Raw genomic sequence first — 9,885 nt, forward strand, 5'->3', positions numbered from 1 at the left:
CCGTACTACTTATCCTCAATTGATTTGAATTAATGTTATTCTAGTTTATTCTTATTTTACCTTCCTACTATTTTCTCATTCTTTCAAGTTATATTCAAAGTCGACTTTGAGAATTCAAGTAATTTTCATTTCCTCAAATTTCAAAGATGCAATCATACAAACATTAAATGAGTTATTTATGTCAAACCATCACAAATTTCCACGATATGTCACAAAGTATGATAATAATGTCCTATTAACGCAATAAGTCCTAAAATAAAGATAAACAATGCCACAAGAGTAAATGAATATGAGAGTGAGATAAGATGATGGTCATGCTTTTAATTTCTGCAGGATTTCATAGACGAAGTTTGAATTACACATTAAAATCAGAAGGCAATTTTGTTCTTGACAAAAAGAAGAGCGGGCTCAACAATAAAATATTCGAATCGGCATGAGGCTGTGATGACACTTTGAAGTTGTTGAGTTTTAGTGGTTGACTAAATACTAAGTTTTGAACAAAATAATAGTGAAAGAATAATTGTTTTACATAATCTTCCAGGCCTATTGGTTCCTGTCTATGTGAGGTAGGACGTGACAAAATGCCCTTACAAGCTTTGAAACAACACATTTCCTTGTTACAAAACGTGTTTGTGACCTGTTGTGGAGGACTGTTTGTGCTCTTTGGTTGCTTTCTTGTTTTTCTTTGCTGCGATGCATCATGCATTATGAATGACTGGTCACTAAAAAAAAAAAAAAAAAAGGTCAAATTCAGGGCACTCTATGTTTGGGTCAATTCAACCAACTTGTTTATTTTCACAAAAGATAGAAATGTGATTTCTTTTTTATTTAATATGCGAGTTTTTTTTATATATATACTAAAACTGAACCCACACCATGTTCAGTCCTTTTTTGACACATGATTGATTGATTGATTGATTGATTGATTGATTGATTGATTGATTGATATCTTTATTTTGAACATCCAAAACAAAAAAGAAAAAACAAAACAAATCACACTCTAAAGTGCCACATATAAGTCCATACAACAAACAAACAAAATATAAACCAACAAACAGAAAAAAATACATAAATAAATAATAATAATAATACATGACTATTATTTTTGACCCAACTGTTCATTCACTGCAGGATGCATCACCAATATTAAAAAATAATAGTCATGTGTCAAATATATATATACGTGTAACCAACAGTACAACTGTTTTCAAATAACCAACACAGACAAGAGGAAATTAAATAATAACAATAAAAAGAGAGATAAAAACGGGAATGCTGCCCTACACTAGGCGATGAGTTATATAATTTTCTTAAAATCAGTGTAGGTTTTTGTTTGTCAAATCAAAATAATGTCTGAATTTGCTTTGAAAGGCAACAGTCTTTCCTTCCAATATTTAAAAATATTAATCATACTTTGACATTAATAACAAAGATTTTAAAGTTTGCACGTACATACTATACCATGTCATTTGTTATATAAGTTCTAAATAGAGATGAGAGCCAGTAAAGAGACATCTTGGCTGGCAAAGGCGACTTTATGAGTGCGCAAAAGAATCAGCAGGTGTTCTTTGCATGGACGTTTACAGTATGTGACGAGTTTCTCACATTTGTGCAGGTTTTTAAGCGTCCACTGCCGTCCACTCCTCACTCTTGTCTGCATAGCTGCATGAGTGTGGATCTTACTCAGTACGGTACTGTTTTCAATTTTCAGGTTGAAGATGAAGACAATTGGACTGGCCGCGGCCGCGGTCGTTCTATCGTTTACAGCCTGGGTGCTTTATGGTGAGCAAATCTGATTACTCAAAATGTTTAATTGAACTTTGCTTTTATTTGCTAAAGCGGGGTGTCACTTTTTTTTTTCCGAGGGCCATTATGAGTGTCAACCCAAGTAAATGTATGAGCACTTCATATTATATACAATAAAAGCTACAAAACTGACAAAATAAAAATAAAAACTGGTCAAATATTTCCCATAAAAAAATATATATTAAAAGTGAAGACAATTTGCAATTCTAGTAATGACACACGAATTTTATGCACAATCTTGAGTTTGACACCTCTGATCTAAAGTTTACTTTTTAAAGTTGTCTTGAAATACCAATGTCATCGGAATTCAGTTTCTTTAAAAACGTTTGGGAATATTTGAACTGGGAAATTTTTTATTGCTAGTTTAGAAAGACTTAATGAGTCGACTAATTGTCAGCATGTTTTATTTTCATCATGTGCATCTTTAACAAACTCAATTTTTGTTCAATAAAAGCACCTGAACAGGATAAGCGGTGTCTAAAATGGATCGATCCACTCCCTGCTACTTGATGCAATCCTGAAATGAAACAATAGGGGGCTATATAAAACCAATTTTACGCAATGGGCAACATGAAATTTTTAGAACACACATTTTTTTTTATTGGATGCTTTTATCTTTATTGTTAAATAAACCATCTGGATTCAGATTTTGTTACGATATCAGTTAACAACAAAGTGTGTTCTGGAAATGGCATTTTATGTTATTGTTGCTTTCAAAGACATTAAAATTTGACAGGCAATCATGGTATCTGGTCAACCATATATTGCATTAACTTGTTGCATTCTGTATTTAGTTTTAGGTTCGGGTATTGATTTGTTTTTGCTTTGGATTTCTTGCTGAGGAGCTTTGCTTTGGATTGCTTGGTTTGTTAATCTGTAGCGCCTCCTTGAGGGCAAATGTTACAGTTTTGCAAGCCTGATGGCCTTTTATTAAAAAATAAAATAAAATAATAATAAATATTTCAAAATGATTAAAAATAATAAAATCAATATAATAAAAAATAAAACAATACAAAATTAAAGACTCAGACTCCTTTCTTCATCAATTCTATTTAACCTTTCATTTGTATTCACATTTAATCAAATTTTTGTCTTGACTTCCTTTCTCCCAACACTCTTATTATCGGGAACCAGAGATGAAAACGACTCCAGTCTCGGCGAAGCTCACATTATCTGAACAGAAGCAGGTGGGCAAGACCTCTTGTGTGATTTCAAAATGTACCATGATGTGTGTGTTCACTGTGGGTTGTGTTAATTTAGTCAAGTACACAAATTTGTAATTAAATGTGGCCAATACTATTTGATTTTAAGATCTACCAAGATGAGTCTGTTTGTTGGTTTGTTCGTTATTAAGTAAAATATTCAAGTAAAATGTGAGTTAAATGATTGATTGGCTGACATTTTGTAGGTTGGACATTTCAAGTGAGATGCAATCTGTTTTGCAGAACCCAAAATGTCTTAATAGAATTCAAAATAAGTGTCTATGTGCAGTTGATTACTCAATTGGTTGGTAGATTTGTCAATTAAGATATTTCTAACTAGTTGAATGGTTGGTTTGGGCTAGGTTGGTCAGTGATTAAGTGGTAAGAGTCCCAACATCTATGCCAAACCAAGAAGTGAAATGTTCTTTTGTTTTGCTGAAGCAAGATGTACTAGTAAATATAAATTGCCTCTGTGGTTGATATGTTCCTATGTTTTGTAGGAGCTGACCACTACGATATCACCGCTGAAGGAGACCTCAGTCTCGGTAAAGACCACGGTGCAAGGACAATCCTCTTGACTGATTCAAAATATACCAAGAAATGTAAGTTGCGTCTGTGGTTGACATGTTCTTTGTTTTGTAGGCGCTGCCCAACACCACACTGACCACTACGGAATCACCGCTGAAGGAGACCTCAGTTTCGGTAAAGACCACGGTGCAAGGACAATCCTCTTGACTGATTCAAAATGTACCAAGAAATGTAAGTTGCGTCTGTGGTTGACATGTTCTTTGTTTTGCAGAAGCTGCCCAACACCACACTGACCACTAAGGATCCAGTGCTGAATGTGACCTCAGTCTCGGTAAAGATCACGGTGCAAGGACAATCCTCTTGACTGATTCAAAATATACCAAGAAATGTAAGTTGCATCTGTGGTTGACATGTTCTTTGTTTTGCAGAAGCTGCCCAACACCACACTGACCACTAAGGACCCAGTGCTGAATGTGACCTCAGTCTCGGTAAAGATCACGGTGCAAGGACAATCCTCTTGACTGATTCAAAATATACCAAGAAATGTAAGTTGCATCTGTGGTTGACATGTTCTTTGTTTTGCAGAAGCTGCCCAACACCACACTGACCACTAAGGATCCAGTGCTGAATGTGACCTCAGTCTCGGTAAAGATCACGGTGCAAGGACAATCCTCTTGACTGATTCAAAATATACCAAGAAATGTAAGTTGCATCTGTGGTTGACATGTTCTTTGTTTTGCAGAAGCTGCCCAACACCACACTGACCACTAAGGATCCAGTGCTGAATGTGACCTCAGTCTCGGTAAAGATCACGGTGCAATGACAATCCTCTTGACTGATTCGAAATGTACCAAGAAATGTAAGTTGCGTCTGTGGTTGACATGTTCTTTGTTTTGCAGAAGCTGCCCAACACCACACTGACCACTAAGGATCCAGCGCTGAATGTGACCTCAGTCTCGGTAAAGATCACGGTATTCAAAATATACCAAGAAATGTAAGTTGCGTCTGTGGTTGACATGTTCTTTGTTTTGCAGAAGCTGACCACTAAGACACCAACGCTGAACGTGACCTCAGTCTCGGTAAAGATCACGGTGCAAGGACAATCCTCTTACTGATTCAAAATGTACCAAGAAATGTAAATTGCTTCTGTGGTTGACTTGTTCTTTGTTTTGCAGAAGCTGCCCAACACCACACTGACCACTAAGAAACCAGCGATGAATGTGACCTCCGTCTCAGTGAATTCCACGGTGCAAGGACAGCAGCAGGTGCAAGGCCAAATTTTCATGATGGACTTCACGATGTACTAAGAAATGTATATTGCCTATGTGGTTGACATGTTCTTTTGTTCTGCAGAAGCTGCTCAACACCACACTGACCACTAAGAAACCAGAGATGAACGTGACCTCCGTCTCAGTGAATTCCACGGTGCAAGGACAGCAGCAGGTGCAAGGCCAAATTTTCATGATAGACTTCACGATGTACCAAGAAATGTATATTGCCTCTGTGGTTGACATGTTCTTTTGTTCTGCAGAAGCTGCTCAACACCACACTGACCACTAAGAAACCAGCGATGAATTTGACCTCCGTCTCAGTGAATTCCACGGTGCAAGGACAGCAGCAGGTGCAAGGCCAAATTTTCATGATAGACTTCACGATGTACCAAGAAATGTATATTGCCTCTGTGGTTGACATGTTCTTTTGTTCTGCAGAAGCTGCTCAACACCACACTGACCACTAAGAAACCAGCGATGAATGTGACCTCAGTCTCGGCGAAGCCCACGGTGCAAGGAGAGCAGCAGGTACGAATCCTATTGACTGATCCAAGATGTACCAAGAAATGTAAATTGCCTCTGTGGTTGACATGTTTTTTTCTTTTGCAGAAGCTGCCCAACACCACACTGACCACTAAGAAACCAGCGATGAACGTGACCTCAGTCTCGGCGAAGCCCACGGTCAAAGGAAAGGAGAAGGTGCAAAAGTTAAAGATGTACCAAGAAGTGCAAATTGAAATTTGTGGTTAAGTTGGTAGAGTGGTTATTAGGTTATTCAAAGTTAAATATTATTTGAAACTTGAGGTAAATATGGTATTACTTTTGCTAGGTTGGTCAGTGGGTCCCAAGAAAAATGTGAGTTGAATAATAGTGCAAATTGTTCTTGTTTTCAGAACACTTCATTGACCACGAAGAAAAAGAACCTTTTGGACATACTGGAGGTGTGAAGTTATTTATTTATTCAAAAGTAAAAATATGTCATTTGTAGGATTGATTGGCTTGTTGGGTTTTCTAGGTTAAGTCATTGGTCAATTGGAAGAGTCCCAACATCAATGCCAAACCAAGATGCAAAGTGTGTTTTGTTTTGCAGGACCTGTTTAACCTGAACGATGAGGAACCAAAGGAGAAGGTGAGTGCAGTCTCTGTGAATTAAGGACAGCAGAAGGTCTGAACGGCTAAATTGTCATTTTCCATGGGTTGAATCAACTGGTTGGTAGATTGATTATGTAGTCAAAATATTTCTAATTAGTTGAATGGGTCTGGGTAACCGGCCAATGTAAATTGCCTCTGGTTGACATGTTCTTTTGTTTTGCAGAAGCTGCGCAACGCTACACTGACCACTAAGAAACCAGCGATGAACGTGACCTCAGTCTCGGTGAAGATCACGGCGCAAGGACAGCAGCAGGTGCGAAAGTCTAATCCTATTGACTGATTCAAGATGTACCAAGAAATGAAAATTGTCTCTGTGATTGACATGTTCTTGTTTTGTAGAAGTTGCCCAACACCACACTGACCACCAAGAAACCAGCAATGAACGTGACCTCCGTCTCGGTAAAGACCACGGTGCAAGGACAATCTTGACTGATCAAAACTGTACCAGGAAATGTAAATTGCCTCTGTGGTTGACATGTTCTTTTGTTTTGTTTGAGCTGCCCAACACCACACTGACCACCAAGAAACCAGAGATGAACGTGACCTCAGTCTCGGTGAAGCCCACGGTGCAAGGGGAGCAGCAGGTGCGAAAGTCTATTCCTATTGACGATTCAAGATAAGTGCCTCTGTGGTTGACATGTTCTTTTGTTTTGCAGAAGCTGCCCAACACCACACTGACCACCAAGAAACCAGAGATGAACGTGACCTCAGTCTCAGTGAAGCCCACAGTGAACGGACAGCAGCAGGTGCGAAATGCCAATTATCTTGACTGATTCAAGATGTATCAAGAATTGTAATTTGCCTCTGTGGTTGACATGTTCTTTTGTTTTCCATAAGCTGTCCAACACTACAATGACCACCAAGAAACCAGCGATGAACGTGACCTCAGTCTCGGTAAAGACCACGGTGCAAGGACAATCCTCTTTACTGATTCAAAATATAACAAGAAATGTAAGTTGCATCTGTGGTTGACATGTTCTTTGTTTTGCAGAAGCTGCCCAACACCACACTGACAACTAAGGATCCAGTGCTGAATGTGACCTCAGTCTCGGTAAAGATCACGGTGCAAGGACAATCCTCTTGACTGATTCAAAATATAACAAGAAATGTAAGTTGCATCTGTGGTTGACATGTTCTTTGTTTTGCAGAAGCTGCCCAACACCACACTGACCACTAAGGATCCAGTGCTGAATGTGACCTCAGTCTCGGTAAAGATCACGGTGCAAGGACAATCCTCTTGACTGATTCAAAATATACCAAGAAATGTAAGTTGCATCTGTGGTTGACATGTTCTTTGTTTTGCAGAAGCTGCCCAACACCACACTGACCACTAAGGATCCAGTGCTGAATGTGACCTCAGTCTCGGTAAAGATCACGGTGCAAGGACAATCGTCTTGACTGATTCAAAATATAACAAGAAATGTAAGTTGCATCTGTGGTTGACATGTTCTTTGTTTTGCAGAAGCTGCCCAACACCACACTGACCACTAAGAAACCAGCGCTGAACGTGACCTTAGTCTCGGTAAAGACCCCGGTGCAAGGACAATCCTCTTGACTGATTCAAAATGTACCAAGAAATGTAAATTGCGTTTGTGGTTGACATGTTCTTTGTTTTGCAGAAGCTGCCCAACACTACACTGACCACTAAGCAACCAGCGATGAACGTGACCTCAGTCTCGGTGAAGCCCACGAAAGGCCAATCCTCTTGACTGATCCAAGATTTATCAAGAAATGTAAATGGCCTCTGTGGTTGACACGTTCTTTTGTATTGCAGAAGCTGCCCAACACCACACTGACCACTAAGAAACCAGCGGTGAACGTGACCTCAGTCTCGGTGAAGCCCACGGTGAACGGACAGCAGCAGGTGCGAAAGGCCAACCCTCTTGACTGATCCAAGATGTCTCAAGAAATGTAAATGGCCTCTGTGGTTGACACGTTCTTTTGTTTTGCAGAAGCTGCCCAACACCACACTGACCACTAAGAAACCAGCGCTGAACGTGACCTCAGTCTCGGTAAAGACCACGGCGCAAAACAATCCTCTTGACTGATTCAAGATGTACCAATAAATGTAAATTGCCTCTGTGGTTGACATGTTCTTTTGCAGAAGCTTCTCAACACCACAAAACCCACCAAGAAACCAATGAACGTGAGCTCAGCGGCACGTGCAAAAAAATGTGATCAATTGGATAATTCCAAAAACATTTCCACCTGTGTTGCAGCAAACATCGACCATTAAGAAACTAAGGATGAGCGTGGTGAAGCCCAAATTGTTTGTAGAGCTGCAGGTCCGAAGGCCAAACACTCTTGTCTGATTTCAAGATGTACCCAGAAGTATCTCATGCTCTCTTGTGTGTGTGCACTTATATGTAGTTGGCTAAATACTACGTTTGGATTTACTCCAACACCAACGTTTCCATCATCATCAACCCACAAGACCTGAATCTCGAAGTGTAATACACCACTCAATCGTGATTTCTTTTTACGTGTGCATAATCATAACAGCCCCCCTTGTGTTTTCCAGTCTTAGTGTCAATCTGGTGTCGGAGCAGCGTGGCAAAAAGTTGTTGACTCTTCGGTTTTCAATGACAAACCAAACCGCCAAGCTTGTCACAGACACCCATGTTTCGCCACTCCCGCTGATCCAGAACGAAATGACCTGGCCTTATCGTCTTGGAGTCAACTACAAGGTGACAATTGTAATTTATTTTGGATGTATTGTCAATTTTCAAATGAACGGGTTTTTTTCAGATTGTTATCCAGAAACAGGGCGACTGCTGGACTGTGAACTTCCACAACAGGCACGTGCTGGTTTTCACGCTGAAGAAACAAGTCATCAGCCAGGTGGAGGTTTCCGGCCGGATCGTTACCATCAAGAAAGTGGAGGTTTTCAGGGATGTTTGACAAAGTGCTTTACTTTAAGTCAGTGACCAGATAAATTAATGGTCACTTCCGATTATTTTCCTTATTAACAGATTGCTAATGATCAGTTCATTTAAATCATGATTATTTTAGTTCTACCATGATTATTATTATTAGACTGTTCAGATTTACTATTTACTAAGATTGCTGACGGTCAGTTCCTTTAAATCATAGGTGTCAAACTCGAGGCCCGGGGGGCCAGATACGGCCCGTCACATCATTTTATTTGGCCTGGCATCAAAATTCATGTCATTACTAATATTTTATCTTTAAGAAATAATCTTTTTAAAATGTAGTTACTGGTCTGATTTGAAACCAAATGATTAAAATGAGGCCTTCATACATTTATTCGGGTTGACACAATGGCCCGAGTTTGACACCCCTGCTTTAAATCATAATTTTTTTTTTGCATGTTTTATCTGAAACTCCAATAAAAACTTGCATGCATAAAAATCAGTTATGAGGTTTGGCGTCAGTCTCTCTTGTGAGGCCGCAGCACAAAAGGGAGACCCCATAGTAAAGGTTGAAAAGCCTCTCAGCTAATGCTAATCTTCCTAATGCATGGCCTGGCTGAGTAATTGATCCGGGCATATCCGATCAATAGACCTTTATTGCTCATTGGAGACGGAACGTTTAATCTTAATGAAACGTACTGAATGGCAGACTATTTAACAGTAATTTTCTTATGACCATTGACCTCAATGTGAAATGCTGAGACAAGGAAAGAGTAAAATATAAACAAGAACTCGGCAATATTGAATGTGGTTGACGTGAAGTAACTTCGAAGTGTATTTGGCAAGTAGGACACCTAGTGGTAAACACAACACGTCAATGTTGGACTAGCAAAAATTGAAGTAATTATCGAAGCAGCCCTCAGCAGGGAGTCAAAAAGTGAAAAAATGAATGCCTCAACGGTGAAAGTCAAGAGAGGAAACATCCTTGTGTGATTAAGTCGGAACAGGGCAGATGTTCTATATAGCTGGCTAATTAAAAAGAAAGAGCTCTGA

The 9,885-nt window shown here is 39.3% G+C and overlaps 1 protein-coding gene across 24 annotated transcripts; it reads left to right on the forward strand.

Moving 5' to 3' along the window:
* Positions 1-1,617: 1,617 nt before the first annotated feature.
* LOC148381777 (uncharacterized) lies at positions 1,618-9,334 on the forward strand. 24 transcript variants are annotated; one of them, XM_088361751.1, is made up of 34 exons: positions 1,618-1,782; positions 2,941-2,993; positions 3,509-3,565; positions 3,651-3,722; positions 3,808-3,867; positions 3,965-4,024; positions 4,122-4,193; positions 4,279-4,338; positions 4,436-4,495; positions 4,571-4,627; positions 4,712-4,801; positions 4,890-4,979; positions 5,068-5,157; positions 5,246-5,335; positions 5,417-5,506; positions 5,701-5,748; positions 5,898-5,936; positions 6,123-6,212; positions 6,299-6,358; positions 6,457-6,543; positions 6,616-6,705; positions 6,797-6,853; positions 6,951-7,010; positions 7,108-7,179; positions 7,265-7,336; positions 7,422-7,481; positions 7,579-7,638; positions 7,734-7,823; positions 7,912-7,971; positions 8,064-8,105; positions 8,179-8,244; positions 8,330-8,409; positions 8,481-8,646; positions 8,708-9,334. In XM_088361751.1, exons 1-34 carry the CDS (start codon positions 1,719-1,721, stop codon positions 8,858-8,860), a joined length of 2,517 nt encoding a protein of 838 aa, XP_088217877.1. In that variant the 5' UTR covers positions 1,618-1,718; the 3' UTR covers positions 8,861-9,334. The 24 variants fall into 24 exon arrangements, with proteins under 24 accessions (XP_088217877.1, XP_088217878.1, XP_088217879.1 ...); XM_088361752.1 differs by lacking the exon at positions 4,571-4,627 and having other exon boundaries at positions 7,422-7,493; XM_088361753.1 differs by lacking the exon at positions 4,571-4,627 and having other exon boundaries at positions 4,122-4,181; positions 7,422-7,493.
* Positions 9,335-9,885: the final 551 nt, after the last annotated feature.

Source organism: Syngnathus floridae, chromosome 19, assembly GCF_059516105.1.
Source record: "Syngnathus floridae isolate MCC-2025c chromosome 19, RoL_Sflo_1.0, whole genome shotgun sequence".
NCBI classification, from domain to species: domain Eukaryota; kingdom Metazoa; phylum Chordata; class Actinopteri; order Syngnathiformes; family Syngnathidae; genus Syngnathus; species Syngnathus floridae.